This window comes from Alosa pseudoharengus, unplaced genomic scaffold (assembly GCF_046254945.1).
Source record: "Alosa pseudoharengus isolate Yale_2024_CS ecotype anadromous, Long Island Sound unplaced genomic scaffold, YU_APseudo_1.1 YU_APseudo_1.1_scf_6, whole genome shotgun sequence".
Classification (NCBI taxonomy): Eukaryota; Metazoa; Chordata; class Actinopteri; order Clupeiformes; family Clupeidae; genus Alosa; species Alosa pseudoharengus.
In genome coordinates, this window is record NW_027468848.1 from 18,569,107 (window position 1) to 18,589,217 (window position 20,111).

General features: G+C 42.3%; 1 protein-coding gene across 1 annotated transcript; it reads left to right on the top strand.

Moving 5' to 3' along the window:
- The first annotated feature begins 746 nt into the window (after positions 1 to 746).
- On the top strand, positions 747 to 19,756 carry top3b (DNA topoisomerase III beta). Its single transcript, XM_076270499.1, has 17 exons — positions 747 to 833; positions 7,077 to 7,208; positions 7,616 to 7,722; positions 7,889 to 7,963; positions 8,518 to 8,714; positions 9,403 to 9,559; positions 9,847 to 9,960; positions 10,094 to 10,184; positions 10,609 to 10,763; positions 10,919 to 11,024; positions 11,187 to 11,333; positions 11,445 to 11,618; positions 11,982 to 12,110; positions 12,417 to 12,566; positions 12,659 to 12,759; positions 18,686 to 18,887; positions 19,194 to 19,756. Exons 1-17 carry the CDS (start codon positions 764 to 766, stop codon positions 19,673 to 19,675), a joined length of 2,589 nt encoding a protein of 862 aa, XP_076126614.1. The 5' UTR covers positions 747 to 763; the 3' UTR covers positions 19,676 to 19,756.
- The last annotated feature ends 355 nt before the right edge of the window (positions 19,757 to 20,111 follow it).

Here is a 20,111-nt window from a genome sequence, read left to right on the forward strand (position 1 = left end):
TCTCTTGCTGTGCATGTGTCTCCATGACATCTGGAGTCAAGCGTCAGAAGCATTTTTCAGCCTAATCCCCAAGCTATGTACTCTGTGAATTTACATGATTTTGTCTTTGTTTTGTTGACAACATGCTGTTTTGGTCACATAGTTTGGAGTTTGACTCTGAATTCTCTGTTGTGATTTAGTCTTGGACTTATTGCATGGACAGGAGTGTGTTGCTTATTCTGTTCAGTCCAAAAGTTTGTCTTTAGTGGGTTTAAACTTGACTGTCCCTGAGTACTGTCCCCTAAGTGCCGAGGCTAGTTGAGGATGCTTTCTCCCTCTGCTACACTGCTGCCTGAGTCTCATCATGTTTGAGTATTAATCCTTTGAATTGTCTGGTGTATTAGTCACTTGTTGCCTTAATGAGGACACTGTGGTAGCCTACAGACTTGCATTGTAGCCTACAGATGATTCCTCTAGCCTTGACATGGATTAACATAATCAGATCATATCAGAACGTTTTTTTTTTTTCATCAGCTCTGACAGGCGGAATGTGGAGTTTGCCGGATGCAAATAGGTTTAAAATAGCTGAATGGTATCTTTTTAAAAGCATTGTAGGCCTATATGTTATATAGACTAGGCTACTGTCTGTGGACAGAATTGAGTGGCATCTCTGTAACTGGTTCGATCATGATTTCCAACTGTAGGTGGCGGTAAATGCGCCATATGACGGGAAATCTGCCATATAACTTGCAGAAGAAGACATTTTATCCTGTATGAAAAGAAAATGAGGACTGTTTTGATGGTAGCAGAGAAGCCGTCGTTGGCACAATCTATAGCGAAAATCTTGTCAAAAGGTGGGTACATTTATCTATAAACTAGTTTAGGTCATTTGGCCTCTGATTGTTGAAACCAGATGCGAATAGGCTACACGAAAGTAAGTGAAGTGTCTGTTTGCTTAGTTCTCAAGCCACTTCAGATAGCCACATCATCATACAAGCTTTACAGCACTTTAGTTTCTTCCACCAGATATTCCCTTACATAGACTATGCAGTGTTACTGTGCTATCACCGTGTGCCCCAGGTAGGCTACTCACGTCTAAAATTGTTATAGTGAATGTTCATGGTGAGTGGGATAAGCTGTGATGGCTAGCTAGCAAGCATAAGTGTTTGCAAGGAAGTGTCTGCCAAACTGACGGGACGTGCACAGAGTGGCCAAATAGAAGTTCATGCAATTTATGAATGTGTTTTTGGCGGATCAGAATTCACAACGTTTCCCCCACCCAAGCCGTCCACACTGACTTGGACCGTAGTGCCTTTACACCAAATTATTGAGATTAAAGAACTTAAGTTTGAACAGCAAGTTTTTTGTTATGAAACATATTTCTTTATTATTACTGCTTGCAAGCTTCAAGAGTTGACACTAAAGACTCCGTTGTAGACATGGCTATGATGAATGGCATTATTACTGTAATTGAAGTGAAGTATTGTGATGAGAAGGGTCTGTTGGCATATACAGATGCTCAATAATGTGCACTGACCATGTTAAATAAATAACCAAATGCATCAGTATACATTTGAAAGGAACAAAAGAAAATATTGGAGAGATCTGTTACAGAAGAAAGTATGCGTTCATGGGTTTGGCATTAAAGGCATCATGATATTTTAAGTACACTCAAACCACTTAGCCATGTCTGGAGGTTGCACATATGCAGGCTATATTGATTGGCTCAAACTCTAGGGAGAATGTTGCGCATCGTGGGTTTCTGCGAAGCACTGGCATTTTCAGAGTGATGGGGATGTTCTCTAGACTGAAAGCGCTGTCCACTCCCCTGCACGAGTGGCTGGAAAGGCACTCTGCTTCGAAGATGACTTGCGGCATTCTGTCTAAGTCAACTTTCTCACTGCCAAACATGAAAACATGACATTATAAATAATTTGTTGGAAACAATTGTTACAACACTGTTACATTACAACAAAAAAATTGTTGTTATTATTATTATTGTTTTATATTATAAGTATTTGCAGTTTTTTAAAATTATTTTTAGTGTTTTCTGTTTTAGTGTTTTCTGATTGTCAGAGCCTTCTAAAATGGCCTCATTTGAATTAGCCAGTTATATTAGTGGAAGAGACAATAATCAGGGTCATTCCACGTCAATTCAACCAAGGCCCACGCACTTAGGTCTCAAACAATTCTGAAAAAATTACCAGGAGGCATACAAATGCAAATGTTTCTTTTTTATTTTCCACCCTGAACATGGGCAAAATGCACCTTTGAGATCAATATTTTTTGTATAGCGTTACCACAGGTTACTCTATACAACCACAGGTGGCACTGTGGTAACTCTATATAAAACATATTGATCTCAATGGTGCATTTTGCCCATGTTCAGGGTGGAAAATAAAAAAGATACATTAAAAAAGAAACATTTGCATAAGACAAGTCAAATTGCTGTTTTTAAAAAGAAGAGATCATGGAGAATAAAGAAAAATATATAAAAAAAAGTTTTGTGTATTTCCACAAGGTGTTTGGGTGCTCTGAAAATGAGAACCAAACATTTTTTCAGACTTGTGAGGTCTGCTGTTCAGACCCTGAATGGATTTATTTTCTGTTCATTGCTTTTTGTGAAAGTGTTTCTACTTCTCTCAATAAGGAACATAAATCAAGAGCCTATGTCGAGTACAAATATGTCTTCTGAAGGCCTAAACAGAGCCCAGCCAAAAACACCAATACAATTTTGATCAACTTTGAGGGACAGCTATTACCATGCAAGATCATCCAGACAAAATGTGACAATTTTGCTATATACTATTCCTATTTATGTACCAGCATGCACAATTTGAGCCTCCTACATGGTTTAGTTCTTGCGCTATGGGCTTGTGAACTTTGACAAAAAAAGAGGCCGAACAAAATCGTCACCCCCTCTGTATCTTGGAATGTATTGATCTTACATAAAAGTAATTTTACAGTGTGTCTCCTGGGTAACATAGGTACACCTGGTAATTTTTCAAAATTTTTTGAGACCTAAGTGCGTGGGCCCTGGTTGAATTGACGTGGAATGACCCATCAGCTCTCTTGCAAGTACTCACACATAGTTCCATGGTGCCACGCTGCGCTCGTTGATTCTGTTTGGCAGGTTTATAAGTTGAGCATGGTACTCCTCTAAGCTGTTAGTGCAGAAGGTCTTGTCAACACAGCGGTCAGTAAACGGATTCCCCAAACAGGGGCACAGCAGGTGCAGGACAAGGCTGAAGAGTCCCAGGAGCTGTATTGATAAACGAGAAAGAATGCCAGTTAGCCACCTAACCCATGGCAGACACATCCTTTTGGCTTTAAATGAAGAGACGAGTGTATAGAAGTTATTTGCCAAGCTATTGTTATTGAAATTGGTACTAACACTACAGGAAGTTGAATTCTTTTCAGCTTTTGTAATTGTTATTTCTATGTAGACAGTAGACACACTCCTGCAAAATCACCTTAACCATTCTAAAATGGTCCATTCTTTCGAAATAGAGCTATTCAAGTCACCTGGTAAATGTTTGGTATTTTGTTATTGCAATATAGCCTATTTTCCCCTAAAGAAAATATTGCACTGGCCAGTATTGTGCAATCCTATGGCAAAATATGTCAATATAATACTTAATTAACCTATGGTGGTATAAACGTATTATCTATTTCAAATGTAATATTCAAACTGAAATTCAGTCCTAAGAACTTTAAGACTTCTAGGCTACTGTAAATTGATTGATGTCAAATCACTATCACTTAAACTTAAAATCTAAACGGAATGGTTGAATAAACCCAATCTTTTTTAACCTGACAATAGCCAGATGAATTTCGCTCCGCCTAGCTCAGGGGTGGGCAAACTGCGGCCCCGCCAAGCACTTTCACCCGGCCCGCCGAGCATTTAATTTGGTTATCAGGCTGCTCGCTATTTTTTTCCTGCGATGGAGATGACGTTGGTTAGCTTTACTGCAAACTGCTTTTCACTCTCCTTAAAGAACGTTTACAATGTCAATGTCAAAACATCATGTTAAATAGAGATAGGCCTACTCTTAGTTATCTTTTTTGCAGCAGATCTAACGTGAACGTTATGCGATCCATTTAATTGGGAGCGCGTCTGCACTCACGAGAGGGACAGAGAGCGGCAGGTTCCAGCTGGCTTGTCATTGTTGATAAATGATATCTCCTTCTTATAAGAAACTTTTAAAAGGAAATCATGAAGGCAACAGTAGTTCCCACTACTGACCATTTAAAAACGGTGAGAGGGCACAGCCGTAGACAGCACTAGCCATAGCGGAGCAGGCAGAAGATCATTGAGAAATAAACGTGAATTAAAGCGACTGTCTTAAAGCGACAGTGCACAATTGATACATTTGTTAAACAGCATCAAATTAGCAGTATTTTTTAAGCAAATAATATTTTAAAACAAACACTTTTCATACGAAATTATACGCTATAAAAAATGTATTTTTTTATGTGTGTTGGGGGGGGGGGGGGGGGGGGGGGGTGAGGTTTTTTTGCGGCCCGCCGGTAAATTTTCAAAACCCAATGTGGCCCTTGAGCCAAAAAGTTTGCCCACCCCTGGCCTAGCTCCACTCAGTGAAGCTAGGCGGAGCTAAGCGGAACGACATTCATCTGGCTATTGTAAACCCTGAATGGAATGAGTGAACGCTGATAGATCATTTTTATGCCCCTAAACAAGCAACAAACTAATAAAAATAAAACTATGTAGTAGAAGAAGCAGAAAATCATACAGAACTAACAGGATAACCTATACTCTGTCCTGTGACCACTACTGCCGAGTCTACTCTTCAGTCAATCTTTTCTCCTCTGTCCAAAAAGAGCGACTCACCTGAAGCTGTGACATCTTGTAGGCTATAGTCTGGTGGATGGAGGATGCTTTGCGGGCAGGGGAGATGTTCAACTGGTGATGGAGAGATGTTCTGTGTCCATCAGTTGTCAACGGGCCTTTTTATCTACCAAAGTATGAAAGGAACAACAGGGGGGTCCAGTGGGTTTTCAACTACGTCAAACCACGTAGACATTCATAATGACTACTTGTGTTTAGCATTTGGCCTTCAGAAAGAAATCGCATTAGCAGACAGCGTCATTGGCTAGGTAAAGAATATGAAATGTTGGAAGCCAAAATTTGAATTTGGACGGTTAGCTTCTCTCATTGTCATGTTAACATCATGTGCATCACAGTAAAACTGAATCCAACTGGATGTAAAAATAGCGCAAGGTTTCATTTGCACTGTTACGCAGTCATTTTTTTATTTTTTTTTCCCCACAATGACATTTTGAGTTAATGATTTCTCTGTTGTATTTTGAGGCAGACTTGCTGTTTGAATAAAAATGTGTTTTGGTACAGGTTTGAAAATTCGCTGTAGGCCTAGCCTACTACCATCCCAGCCCCCCCGCGAAAAAAAAGCGTCCCGAATTTCAGCCAATCTCATCTGGTCACGATTAGTTATTTTCTGATAAACATTAAAAACTGTCCGTAGAGAGGTTGAGTCGACTGCATGCAGCCCCCGACGGCAGCTAAGTGTCTGGATCAAAGATTCTAGAACAGAGCTCTGTTCTAGAATCTTTGGTCTGGATGCAGCCCGGCTACTTTGTTTCTTTTTGACGTTCTATAATTAGGCGCGAATATGCACTGATTTCGCGAAGCCGAGGACATTGAATGTGCAGGCAGCGCAGCAGGCAGAGCCAGCGTGTGTGCAAAAAATTTTTACTTAATCTTTATTCTGAAAGGTCTGATTTGCACTGTTACACAGTCATTGTTTTTTTCCCCCACAATGACATTTTGAGTTCATGATTTCTCTGTTGTATTTTGAGGCAGACTTGCTGTTTGAATAAAAATGTGTTTTGGTACAGGTTTGAAAATTCGCTGTAGGCCTACCATCCCCCCCACCGCGAAAAAAAAAGTGTCCCGAATTTCAGCCAATCTCATCTGGTCACCCTATGCAAATCAGACCTTTCAGAATAAGGATAATAGCCTAACGCTAATAACAAGCCTTGCCAAAATTATGGGTCATTAAGTAAGAATACAAAATAATTGTTAGATTAAGTAGATTATGTTAAAACGACATGGACATTAGGCCGAACTTCCGACGTATTTTTTTTTGCACACACGCTGGCTCTGCCTGCTGCGCTGCCTGCACATTCAATGTCCTCGGCTTCGCGAAATCAGTGCATATTCGCGCCTAATTATAGAACGTCAAAAAGAAACAAAGTAGCCGGGCTGCATCCAGACACTTAGCTACCGCCGGGCTGCATGCAGTCGACTCAACCTCTCTACGGACAGTTTTTAATGTTTATCAGAAAATAACTACTCAGTATTCTGATTGAGTATAATTTTCGGGACAATTAGGGCAGGATTCGGGATTCGGGAGAACTGCTTGGATATCGGGACTGTCCCGAATTTTTCGGGACGTCTGGTCACCCTAGTGGTAAGGGTAGCTATTATGATACTGGCTGTGAAGATGCATAAGGGTCATTTCAGCGCTTGAGATTTGAGATCACCTATCTCAAGATCACTGACATGTCTGTGTACCTCAAAATATATTTTTAGGATTGATAATTGTATAGGCCTATATTATTAATGAGTAGAATTGTCACTAGCACAATTGATGGTAGTACAAAGATACCATATGTTGACCCAACATTTTTTTACCCTCAAACTGATGTTTCAGTTAATAAAAAAAAAAAAACCCTGCATGACACTTCAAGTTTTGAAACAAACTGCTTAACCTGATTTTTAAAACTACATGTAATCTTGTCAAAATGTGAGCAATTATGACTGTCATATCCAAAAATATAAATATGTAAACAATAACAGAATGGTCTAATGGTGTAATTTGCAGTGCTCCAAGCCTATATAAACAGAGCCTCAGTCACGGTATGTTATAACAAGGTTTCCAGGTGTTTGGTTTCAACATACCTTGTATCTCTTGTATGAGCCATAGAAAATTACCATGAAGGCATGCATTTCTCAAGGTTACCATGAGAAATGCATGCATCCAAAATTGGTAACATAATTGACCCTTTTACCGATCTGTTCCATGAGCCTTGACCTTTTTGTCCTTGACCTTCAGGCAGCTGTTCATCACGAAAAGGCCTGAATGGAGCATGCTCCGTCCACGAGTACACGGGAAGCTTCATGGGGCAGAGCGTGCGATTCAAGATGACATCTGTGTGTGGTCATGTCATGAGCCTCGACTTCATAGGTACGGGGTGTCCCTTTGTCTTTTTGGGGTCTATTGCAAAAGTCAGCTTCAGTTGATGGGGAGAAAGATTGGCTTTTGCTCCCTGAGCTTGTTGACTCAGATTAAATGTGTATACACTTGGTTTTAAGGCCGACCCGTTTTAGAACACAGTAGGTGTGAATGCTGTTGCTTTTTGGTAAGGCCTTTTGAACAGGCTGGGAAATCCATTCCCTCACGGAGCAGCATTATAGAGTAATGAAGGACTCTTGCTGTGGAGGGAATGGCATGTGTGTTTATCTGCTGACAACTTTTAGAACACAACAAGTGTGAATGGGATTGCTTTTGGTCTTCCTTAGTTGAACTGAAATTTTGTGGGGGAATCCAGCATAGCCTTATTTTTTCTAATTCTCATTTTCTGTTGCCTACAGGGAAGTACAACAACTGGGACAAGGTAGACCCAGCAGAGCTTTTCAGCAAAGCCCCCACAGAGAAGAAGGAGGCCAATCCAAAACTAAACATGGTGAAATTCTTACAGGCAAGTTGGTTCTGTGGCTCCAGACCTCTAGTAACAAACAGTCCTTGTGCTGAAAAATGGTTTTGTTTATCTTTTAGCATTTTATTCTTTAATAAATTATTCTGTATTTAGTTTTTATTCACTGAGTTTGACCAAGTTTTTAACCATTGTTCTGTACCACTAACAGGTGGAGGCCAAAGGATGTGATTACGTGGTGCTGTGGCTGGATTGTGACAAAGAGGGAGAGAATATCTGCTTTGAGGTCTGTCAAATTGCTGCCAGTGAAAATTAGGTTACCATGGTAGACTGGGTTGTAGTGGTAAAATAAGAGGTGGGTAAACTTTGAATTCTGTGATCACGGTGAGGTGGACTGCAACTTGCGGTATCGGATTTGTAAAAAAGGCATCAGAACATGTTTGATGTTGGTGGAGGTTATTGTCCAATGTTTATAACAATACCAATTGTATTAAATGGTTCCTGGAGTGTTGATGAGTGTACATATTGTGAATGTGGAAAATATAGTGTGATTTTTGAATTGCAATTGGTGAATAAACTCTTTTGAGAGGTGGATAAACTCCAATATGAGGTGGATAAACTCTATTTCTGACATTTCAGAGGTGGTTAAATTGTGTTTACTTGCGTATAGCCTCCACTACATCCCTGATGGTAGATGGAAGAATATATCCAAATTTAACTTTATAAGTTTATTATTTTATCATTATATATCATTTTTTGTAAAATTGTATACAATTTGTAGCACCACTCTTTATCTTTCGCTTAATTTTAATTTATCTACGTGTATGCTTCTGGATTAAGGTTTTGGATGCCATTAACCCAGTCATGAACAAGCCATATGGCAATGACCGCACAGTGTATCGTGCAAAGTTCAGCTCCATCACAGACCTGGACATCTGCAATGCCATGAACAAGCTGGGTGAGCCCAACCGCAACGAGGCACTGTCTGTGGACGCTCGCCAAGAGCTGGACCTTCGTATTGGCTGTGCCTTCACACGGTACACACACACACACACCCCCACACACACACACACACATACACACACACACACACACACATGCACAAACTGCTTGCTGGATTGAAATTATAATCAATGTTGATTTCCTTAGCACTTTATTAAAGGGACACCAGACAACGTTTTCGTGTTAATTAATCATCTTCGTAAGTCGGTATATGGTTAAATGACTCATTACGGGGCGAATGAAGGCTCTCTCGCCCGCCCCTACTGCCTGTAGGAAGAATATCCCACTTGCAAGTTCGGTGTATCCTACCCGCCGACCGAAGCAGGATCAGTTTACAGCACAGAGGCAGGCTAACGAAACGCTAGAGATTGTTGCAAACGTGTGTATAATGGCAGAGCCGGCGAAGAAGCAGCGAAAACCCTTGACGGAAGACGCAAAGAAAAGGAAAAGAGCTTCAGACCAAGCGAGGGGAGTTTCGTAGAGAAAAAGCATCAGGCTTGCCTGGTGTCCCTTTAAGATGCAGTTGTGTAGGAAACTCCTCTGCAACGACTGATGGGCGCTATTTATTTTTTGCATTCATGTGTAACAGATTAACACACACATTTAAGTACAGAGGTTTAAGCACAGCTACTTAAATCTGAAAATGTATCAAGTTTGCAAGGGTGTATTTGCAGGGGACTATTATGATAACCTTTTGAAATTAATTATTTTATCCCCTTCCAGTTTTCAGACCAAATACTTCCAAGGCAAATATGGGAACCTGGATTCTTCTCTCGTCTCTTTCGGACCCTGTCAGACCCCTACTCTGGGTTTCTGTGTGGAGCGGCACGACAAAATCCAGTCCTTTAAACCTGAAATGTACTGGGTCGTCCAGGCCAAGGTATAACCATAGTCATGCCCTGTATGATGTTCATGTGCTTTGCCACTGGTTCACTGCATCTGTTCCAGTTGCTATTCTTTCAGCTTTAATCCTACAATATGCTATAGAATATGGATGTATGATTTCCCGTTCTTAGGCGTCTGGTATTTAATTGCACTGCTATACTGAAGTGATAAAATGAACCTTGCATGTACTCCCATAGTGATATTTGAAGGTTTGGTTTATGGAGCATAGCCCAAAAACCCCTCACCAGTCTAGCTTGCTATTTTGTTTCCTCTTCATGGAAGGTGTTCAAAGGCAAGGAGAGTCCTTTGGCCCTGGACTGGGATCGGGGACGAGTGTTTGACAGAGAGGTTGGCCAAATGTTTGTCAATCTGGCCAAAACAGCTAGAGAGGCAAAGGTTTGTATTTCATGATTTGTATTTGTGTTTTTTAATACAGTTCTCCTGGCTTGGTACTTGCAGTCCTTTAGCTGGACCTTGATGATTGAGTGCTTGTACGAGAGGTTAAGCAGTTTCACCTTTTCACTCTCAGGTGGAGTCCGTGAGCAAGAAGGAAAAAGCCAAGCAGCGGCCACAGGCCCTGAACACTGTGGAGATGCTGAGAGTGGCCAGCTCAGCCTTGGGTGAGTAGCCTTACAACTGTATGAGCGTTCATGTCATTAAATGAGATAAGAAATACTTAGTTAATCCTGAAGGTAAAAGTAGGACCATATAATGTCAGTGTGTTATAGGATTGTGATGTACATTATATGACAAAACTGTATATGGTCAGACAGACAGACAGTCTTTCTTTATTTCTTTCTTTCTTTCTTTCTTTCTTTCTTTCTTTCTTTCTTTATCCTCAAGGGGAAATTCAAGGTCCCAGTAGCTTAAAGACATCACATACAACATAAACAGGATGATAAAATAACGAATCCACAACAATAATATGGATAATGAAAGTGTTTTTAATCAGTGCTGATTGATCGACTGTCTTTCAGTTGAAAATATAAACAAATCAGGAGACTGTGTCCACCCATGCACTTCTTTTCCCTTAAACCCTTAAAGGAATGGGCCCACAGCACACTATGCAAGTGGCCGAGAGGCTTTACACGTCGGGCTACATCAGCTACCCCCGTACGGAGACCACACACTACCCCGAGAACTTTGACCTGAAGGGCACACTGAGGCAGCAGGCTAACAACCCCTTCTGGGCCGACTCTGTAAGCCACTCCACCAAAGATCACTTGGAAGCCTGGTAGTTTAAGTCTCATTGTGTGAAGGCTAAACGAAAGCCTCAATGGAAGACTTCACAGGTTCTTCACAGGTCATATGTTTGGCAATATGATTGATGCCATGTCTGGTTTTGTTGCCTTAGGTGAAGGCATTGCTTGCAGAGGGGATCAACCGACCCAGGAAAGGAGCGGATGCAGGAGACCATCCGCCCATCACCCCCATGAGGTCTGCATCAGAGAGTGAACTAGGTAAGTAGACCACACACAGGACTTTGGGCTTGCTGTCATAAGTGTATTGAACACTAACGGTACAAATTACCATCAGTTATCTTTATTACTTGGTTAATTTAACAGTTTGTCTACATTAATGATGTGGGTGTGTGTTGGTGTGTGGTGTGTGTTTAAATGCAGGCAGTGATGGTTGGCGTCTTTATGACTATATCACACGGCACTTCATTGCAACGATCAGCCAAGACTGCAAATACCTTCAGACCACCATCACTTTCAGCGTCGGCTGTGAAGGCTTCTCCTGTAGTGGAAAAACTCTCATATCACCCGGTAGGTCCTCACCACTGACCCAGCCCAGTCAAATTCAATGCTTAATGGTGACAGGGAGAATAATACAGAAAAACAGTTAAAAAAAAAGTGTGTGTGTGTGTGCACTCACAGGTTTCACAGAGGTCATGCCCTGGCAAGGTATCCCTCTAGAGGAGGCCATGCCTGTGTGTGAGAGGGGCGACTCCTTCACCGTGGACGAGATCAAGCTGCTTGAGAAGCAGACCAATCCCCCAGATTACCTGACCGAAGCAGAGCTCATCACGCTCATGGAGAAACACGGCATCGGTGAGAAAGGGGCTGTCCCCTGTATTTCATATTTACATGTAGCCATATTTCAGATGCTTTGAGATTGGATTTGTCCTAAGCACTGTGCACAAGCACAGGTGTAAAGTCAGCTTTCTAATGTGAAACATCTGTCTAATGTTTAACATCTGAATAGGAAATCCTGAACGGACACACTTCAAATTCACATCAAATCTTTTTTGATATTTTGTATTATTGTTTCCTTAAGCCTAAAGTGTTAAGTTGGTTACTGTTCACAACTCCTCTCTTCTGCGTCTAATAATTGCAAAGATACTGTCAGGTATTGGTAGTGATGGTAGCACTTTGGTTGCATAGTCTATAGACAGCTAACTCTCTGCTCTTAAGGCACTGATGCCAGCATCCCCGTCCACATCAATAACGTCTGCCAGAGGAACTATGTGACGGTGGAGAGTGGACGCAGGCTGAAGCCTACTAACCTGGGCATCGTGCTTGTCCATGGGTACTACAAAATTGGTGAGAATTATGATCACGCACAATCCGCACTCTTAAGATCTAATGCCACAAAGTAAACCGCATTTAGTGACACCCATCTGGCTTCCCCTTAACCACAGTTCCTTGGCTAATGGGTAGGGTATGGAGTATATCTGCTGGTGTGGCTGCATGAATTGTTCATTGTGTTTTAGTGTATAAACCCGATCAAACCTCTTTGTGTTTTTGAGTTTGAGTGAGTATGACAGCACCAGTAAGAGAGATTGATGGTTATGATGTGTGTGTGTGTGTGTGTGTGTGTGTGTGTGTGTGTGTGTGTGTGTGTTACAGATGCAGAGCTGGTTTTGCCGACAATTCGTAGTGCGGTGGAGAAGCAGCTAACCCTCATCGCTCTGGGCAAAGCCAATTTCCAGCAGGTGCTCCAACACACCCTAGACATCTTCAAGAGAAAGTTCCACTACTTTGTGGACTCAATTGCAGGTGTGTGTCTGTATGCCCTTTGAGTCCCTTAAGGAATTTTAAGGAACATTGTGATAATACTGACATTCACCCATCTTTCCCCTCGGCTTCAGGTATGGATGAATTAATGGAGGTGTCCTTCTCACCGATTGCTGCTACTGGGAAACCCCTCTCCCGCTGTGGGAAGTGCCATCGTTTCATGAAATACATCCAGGTAAGAGTTCAACCCGTGCTAGTCAAAAAATGTCAAGTAGGCTTAAGCACATAACATCAGTGTAGGAAATGGGTTCTAAATGAGCATTTTCACCTTAAGCAGTAGCATTGGTTAGTAGGCACTTGGTAGAATTCGTTTTTCATATGGGTATCTGCAGTTCTACCTGGGTCATGTCTGTCCCCTCTGACATCAGGTGGGAGAGGGTCAATTCTCACCAGTCTTAAAGGGACACCAGGCAACGTGTTCGTGTTAATTAATCATCTTCGTAAGTTGGTATATGGTTAAATGACTCATTACGGGGCGAATGAAGGCTCTCTCGCCCGCCCCTACTGTCTGTAGGAAGAATATCCCACTTGCAAGTTCGGTGTATCCTACCCGCCGACCAAAGCAGGTTCAGTTGACAGCACAGAGGCAGGCCAACGAAACGCTAGAGATTGTTGCAAACGTGTGTATAATGGCAGAGCCGGCGAAGAAGCAACGAAAACCCTTGACAGAAGACGCAAAGAAAAGGAAAAGAGCTTCAGACCGAGCGAGGGGGAGTTTCGTAGAGAAACTTGCAAATTGCCTGGTGTCACTTTAAAACTCAGAACTCCTGGAACCTGAGTTTAAGTAATTTACCAAGACTGACATTGATCTCTGACAAGATATTGATTGTATGCCCACATTATCTGCCATCTGTTATCAGTGACAGTGCCGTGTCACTGTCTGTCTGCAATGTCTACTTGTGGTAAAAAAAAAAGTCTCTTTTGCATTGATAATATAAAAACTGGACTGAAGGTTCTGATGACTGATGTAATTGGTTCAGTGACTCAGTGACGTCATCATGGCATGTGTTGGCGGGCACGTGACTTTTGGTCAGTGCCACCTGGCTTGAACTGCCATCCCCCACATGTGCCCTGTATGTATGCATATTCAAAGAGCCGGTCATTTGTCTAGTGGGTCTGACTCATATCAGGTGGGCGCTCGCCATCATTGGGTGGATGTTTACCTAATCTGCGGCCTTTATAGGTCACGCTTTCATGAGCCGAGCCCTCATTAGCAGCCTTCGCCATGGCACAATCCTGAGGGCTGCTTTTACGACCATGTCTATTTTAGCAGTGCCCTTGAAAATAGACATGGTCGTAAGCATTAGTCTTTTTTCAAGTCATGAATTAATCATCCCGAGCCCCTCGTCAATGACTTTTTTATTGACAGGAAAAGCTCTTGGCTTTCCACCTGCACTGTTGGCATGTGATGCCATGGTCACGTGTGGCCCTTGATACATGCGAATATGTTTTGGGACCAAGGTCATATGGACTACACCTCTACATATCAAACTTAGTTTTAAATAAGGAAATGATTAATTAAGTAGCCTAGGCTAAGGGATAATGGACTTCCGACGCGAAGCTAAGGGGGCCATTTAAACCTCGTAAGTGCATTAATTTCTGTGAACAACAGACCACCGTGGAGTCCATTATCCCGCTTATTCCACTGTTGCCACTTGCTTTGTGTTCATTTCCTGTTACAATTTTAACGTTTTAATCGCTAAAACTGTCTTGTTTGTAGAACTAATTTCTTCCGACACATAGGCCTATCAACTAATTTCTCAACTTGCAGAACAAACTGCCGTTACTAGTTCTAAATGGATGGTTGCTACGGCCAAAGGCCAGTCGTTAGTTGACCAGACGTCCCGAAAAATTCGGGACAGTCCCGATATCCAAGCAGTTGTCCCGAATCCCGAATCCTGCCCTAATTGTCCCGAAAATTATACTCAATCAGAATACTGAGTAGTTATTTTCTGATAAACATTAAAAACTCTCCGTAGAGAGGTTGAGTCGACTGCATGCAGCCAAGTGTCTGGATGCAGCCCGGCTACTTTGTTTCTTTTTGACGTTCTATAATTAGGCGCGAATATGCACTGATTTCGCGAAGCCGAGGACATTGAATGTGCAGGCAGCGCAGCAGGCAGAGCCAGCGTGTGTGCAAAAAAAATACGTCGGAAGTTCGGCCTAATGTCCATGTCGTTTTAACATAATCTACTTAATCTAACAATTATTTTGTATTCTTACTTAATGACCCATAATTTTGGCAAGGCTTGTTATTAGCGTTAGCCTAAGGCTATTAGCCTATCCTTATTCTGAAAGGTCTGATTTGCATAGGGTGACCAGATGAGATTGGCTGAAATTCGGGACACTTCTTTTTCGCGGTGGGGAACCTTTTCAAACCTGTACCAAAACACATTTTTATTCAAACAGCAAGTCTGCCACAAAATACAACAGAGAAATCATGAACTCAAAATGTCATTGTGGGGGGAAAAAAAAACAATGACTGCGTAACAGTGCAAATCAGACCTTTCAGAATAAGGATAATAGCCTAACGCTAATAACAAGCCTTGCCAAAATTATGGGTCATTAAGTAAGAATACAAAATAATTGTTAGATTAAGTTATTTTTTTTTGCACACACGCTGGCTCTGCCTGCTGCGCTGCCTGCACATTCAATGTCCTCGGCTTCGCGAAATCAGTTCATATTCGCGCCTAATTATAGAACGTCAAAAAGAAACAAAGTAGCCGGGCTGCATCCAGACACTTAGCTGCCGTCGGGGGCTGCATGCAGTCGACTCAACCTCTCTACCAGGGACGGATCATGGCTTGTGCCAAGTGTGCACGTGCACAGGGGCCCTCAGCCAATGGGGGCCCTCGGATTAAAAAAAAAAATCGCCATGAATTTAGGCTAGATTATGCCCGGTGCTTCTGTCTGTTAATTTGCGGCACAACTGAATGGTGTTATGGAACCGCGGACCGAAAGAAAAATAAACTAAATGTTTTCCTGATCAATAAATACTTCTTAATTCATAAAATATAGAGGCATAACATTAGGTGGAAGTGGTAGGCTATGAGTGCTCATTCAATGTATGCGTGTTTGCGAAAGTGAAACTGACCCACTCGTGGGTAGGTGAATGAAGTGGATTCCTGTAATGTTCATGAAAACAGCATAGCGATTGGATAGCCTAATAAATCGCGACTTGTTGTAGGCCTAACAGTAGCTTATATCGTAGCAAATTTAATAGCCTATGGCGATGCCGATTACAGATAATGAGTGAGCGCATAATGTGGGCTGTTGCGCAAATAAATTAATTAGGGAGATGATCTGCATCTCCATTTACCAAACGCTATAGTTTTGCTAACATCTCCACTGTTAACGTGAAATATGTCTCCATGCAAGGTAGTGTCAAGCAGCAGTGAAGTGAAAACCTTATCATGCAGGTAGCCAATGTTCACGTCACCTGAGTCAGACAGAAAACGGGCCCTGCTTGCTCTGTTAAAAGTTTGTATGCCCCTTCCAAACTGCGTTAAAAGGGTATATTTAACAGCCAGAATTTCGAAATTTTCCCGGGGGAGACACCCCCTAACCCCCCTAATATGATCAGCACCACCTCTCACAAAATACTATCAACTTCCCTGCATACCGGTCCGTCAGAAATATGACAACTGTTGTCCGGTCCGTTTAGTGAAAAATGTTGCTGTAGACTGTTTGGCTAGCAAAGGGAGATTACAGCCTAATAATAAAAACAGCTGCTGGAATTCATTTCTGGGTGGGCCTGAGTTATAATATATGACATAATGTACTACATTTTCATTGTGTGAAATTGTGCACCAGCCTGCACAGCGACAGCAAAGAAAGAAGCGCTGGCTGCTTCGCAGATGCGCAAACGCGCCCGCGCGCGTCGCGGTCAGGGGGAGGGGGGGCCTTTTTTGATATTGTGCACAGGGGCCCATATTTGTTTAATCCGTCCCTGCTCTCTACGGACAGTTTTTAATGTTTATCAGAAAATAACTTCTCAGTATTCTGATTGAGTATAATTTTCGGGACAATTAGGGCAGGATTCGGGATTCGGGACAACTGCTTGGATATCGGGACTGTCCCGATTTTTTCGGGACGTCTGGTCACCCTAGATTTGCACTGTTACGCAGTCATTGTTTTTAGTTTTTTTTCCCACAATGACATTTTGAGTTCATGATTTCTCTGTTGTATTTTGAGGCAGACTTGCTGTTTGAATAAAAATGTGTTTTGGTAGCCTACAGGTTTGAAAATTCGCTGTAGGCTACTACCATCCCCCCCCCGCGAAAAAAAAAGCGTCCCGAATTTCAGCCAATCTCATCTGGTCACCCTAATCCAGAGCCCGTCTACGGAGAGCCTGGCCACTCCGTATTAAGTCCCATTGTACCGAATTTTGGTTGCAGTTCCACCAGAGTTCCACTGGGGGCGGTCGCCATGAGTGCAGAATGAATGGGAGTCAATGGAGCTAGACAGCTAAATTTGTCTCTTTCACCTGATTGTCATTGACAAATCTCAGATTTGATTGTAGTTTGTATAACTTCAACATGGTTTATAGGTCAAAAGTTTAATGAACGAGTACTTATGTCCTTTTGATTTCTTACAGGTTGGGTTGTTGTTGCCCATAACACACTAGCATTGTGCTAATGAATGACATCATTGACACGTTTGAAAGGCTTTTTAGAACAATTAAGTGACTTTAAAAAATATAATACTCAACCAAGTGTATTGTCTTTGCCTCCCCTTTCGAATACAATATTCAAATTACTTGAAAAAATATATATCCCGAGAAATGTGGATTTTGAGGGGTACAGCTCCATACACCTCCATGCATTCTGCACTCGTGGACGAGCGCCCTCATGTGGAACCACAGAAGGAACTGCAACCAGTTCAGAAACCAGAAGTTTTCCGAGAGTGCAGAATGTGCAGAATGAATGGAGGGCTATGGAGCTGTACCCCTGAAATCCACTTTTCTCGGGATATAATTTTTTGGCCAGAAATTTGAGTGTTGCATGCGAAAGTGAGGGCAGTTGCATGCGAAAGTGAGGGCAGTGAAAATACACACCGCTGAGTATTATATTTTTTGAGTCACTTATTTGTTCTAAAAAGCCTTTCAAACGTGTCAATGACGTCATTCATTAGCAGAAAGCTAATGACCCAACCTGTAAGAAATCGAAAGTACGTAAGTACTCGTTTATTCAACTTTTGACCTATAATCCATATTGATCTTGCAGAAACCACAATCCACTTAGCACTTTTAAAACTGTAGTTTTTTTGTAACTTCATTCAAAAGTTAAAGCAGACGGTTGATCAGCTGTGTTCTAAAGAATGTTTGATTCAAGTTCAGCGTGTGTTGCGAACTATTTGTTTCTCAGCAAAAGCCACGACGAAACGGTAACAAATAAGTGTAAAGAGACATATCATGGAGTTTATTTTTTCGTTTTGGCAAGTACCGTATAATAAGCGGGATAATGTATAGAACGCCTCCGCTGGCGCGTCGGGGTCCGGTTCGCGCTGTCGGGACTTATTTTCCCAAAAATGACCGGCGTTCTATGGACCCTTTCAAGAGAGTTCCATTATCAGCATCATAGTTGGTCCCACAAGACTTCCTTTTTAACATTCCATATGTTATCTTAATGGAGAGGAAGTAGATTGGGGCCCAAATAGAACGTTCAAGCATTGTTTTTGTTTTTATTGACCCTTTCAACAAGGTAAACAAAAACAATGCTTGAATGTTCTATTTGGTTCCCAATCTACTTCCTCTGCATTAAGATAACATATGGAATATTCGCTAAATTTTTTCTTTATTGCCATGTGTTGGTTAATGATTACACTCTTTTGTGGTGCCTTATGGTTTAATTTGAATCCCATTCAAATAAAAGCAATGTGTTTTGTCTGATCATTTGTGTTTTCTTAAAAGAACGGTACACATTTTACAAATTGTGCCATGGTCTGTGAATCTATGGGCACGACTGTAGCTCCTTGAACTGCAAGTCATCCTTGCCTTGTGAGCTGCTTCTTTCTATCCTTCACAAGCATGATGCATGAACCATGGAAGCATGACTGTTGACTGGCCCTATGATGTGACCCCCCCCCCCCCCCCCCACCAGGCCAAGCCAAGCCGGCTACACTGCTCCCACTGTGACGACACGTACAGCCTGCCCCAGATGGGAGCCATCAAGCTGTACAAGGAGCTGCGCTGCCCGCTGGACGACTTTGAGCTGGTGCTCTGGACCTCCGGCTCAAAGGGGAAGAGCTACCCTGTCTGCCCTTACTGCTTCAGCAACCCCCCCTTCAGGGACATGAAGAAAGGTACAGAGCATTGCCATTAATGTTTGTGTATGAATTAATACATATGAACATGCACAGATATACAAATTATTTTTGTTAGTGTTAGGCTGTTGTTATACTTATGGACACAGACAAGGACCTCTTACTATACCTCTAGAGTCTAACAGGTTCCCATAGGCCTTATCTGGCCTTTTTCCTTGAAGCTCCCCATTTCCCCTACCAATGGATAACGGTTTCTTTTTTTGCACCTTCTAGTGGTCCTTGAGAACTGCCTTCATACTGCATTCAACTGCCTCTAATCTTTCTGCTGCCGTTTGTCTTTTGCAGGAATGGGCTGCAACGAGTGCACCCACCCCACCTGCCAGCACTCTCTGAACTCGCTGGGCATCGGCCAGTGCGTGGAGTGTGAGAGTGGCGTGCTGGTGTTCGACCCCACCTCGGGCCCCAAGTGGCGCATGGCCTGCAACAAGTGCAACGTGGTGGTGCACTTCTTCGAGCACGCGCACAAGGTGCAGGTGGCCGCCGACAGTTGCGAGGCTTGTGAGGCCTCGCTGGTGGTGGTCGACTTCAACAAGGCACGATCGCCGCTGCCCGACGGTGAGACACAGCACACGGGCTGCGTATTCTGCGACGCCATCTTTCAGGATCTGGTGGAGCTCAAGCACGCCACCATGAGGCACCCCATGCACCGGGGCGGAGGAGCGAGGAGAGGGGGCCGGGGAAGGGGTAGGGGTCGACGCCCGGGCGGCAGAGGAAACCCGAAAAAACCCAAAGACAAAATGGCTGCCCTAGCAGCATACTTTGTGTAAATTGTTTCCGAATAATCTGTTGCCACAAAAATGTGTTCGCCTTTTGTTAATAATAATAAACTTTTAGAATGAGATGGAAAAGTGTTTTTGGTATTTCAGTTTTTATTTTCTTAGTTTAAACTTTTAATAAATTAAGAGACCACTGCAAATTATTCTGATGTCATCCTACTGTTGCTGAATGCCATTCTAATGAGTTGATTGTCATATTCAAATTTTCCAGTGGTCTCTTTATTTTTTTCATGAGCTTATAGTATAATTGGTTCAGCATTATACAGTACAGTACATTATAACTAGGGTAGATTTGGTTTTGCTTATGGGCGTTACACTCACAACTGCACAGAATGTCCATTTAATATTTACTGTAAATTATATACAAGTAGAGAGTTTTTGAAAGGGGGCAAGATTCCCGAATACACCAGCTGTTTGTAAGCATGCT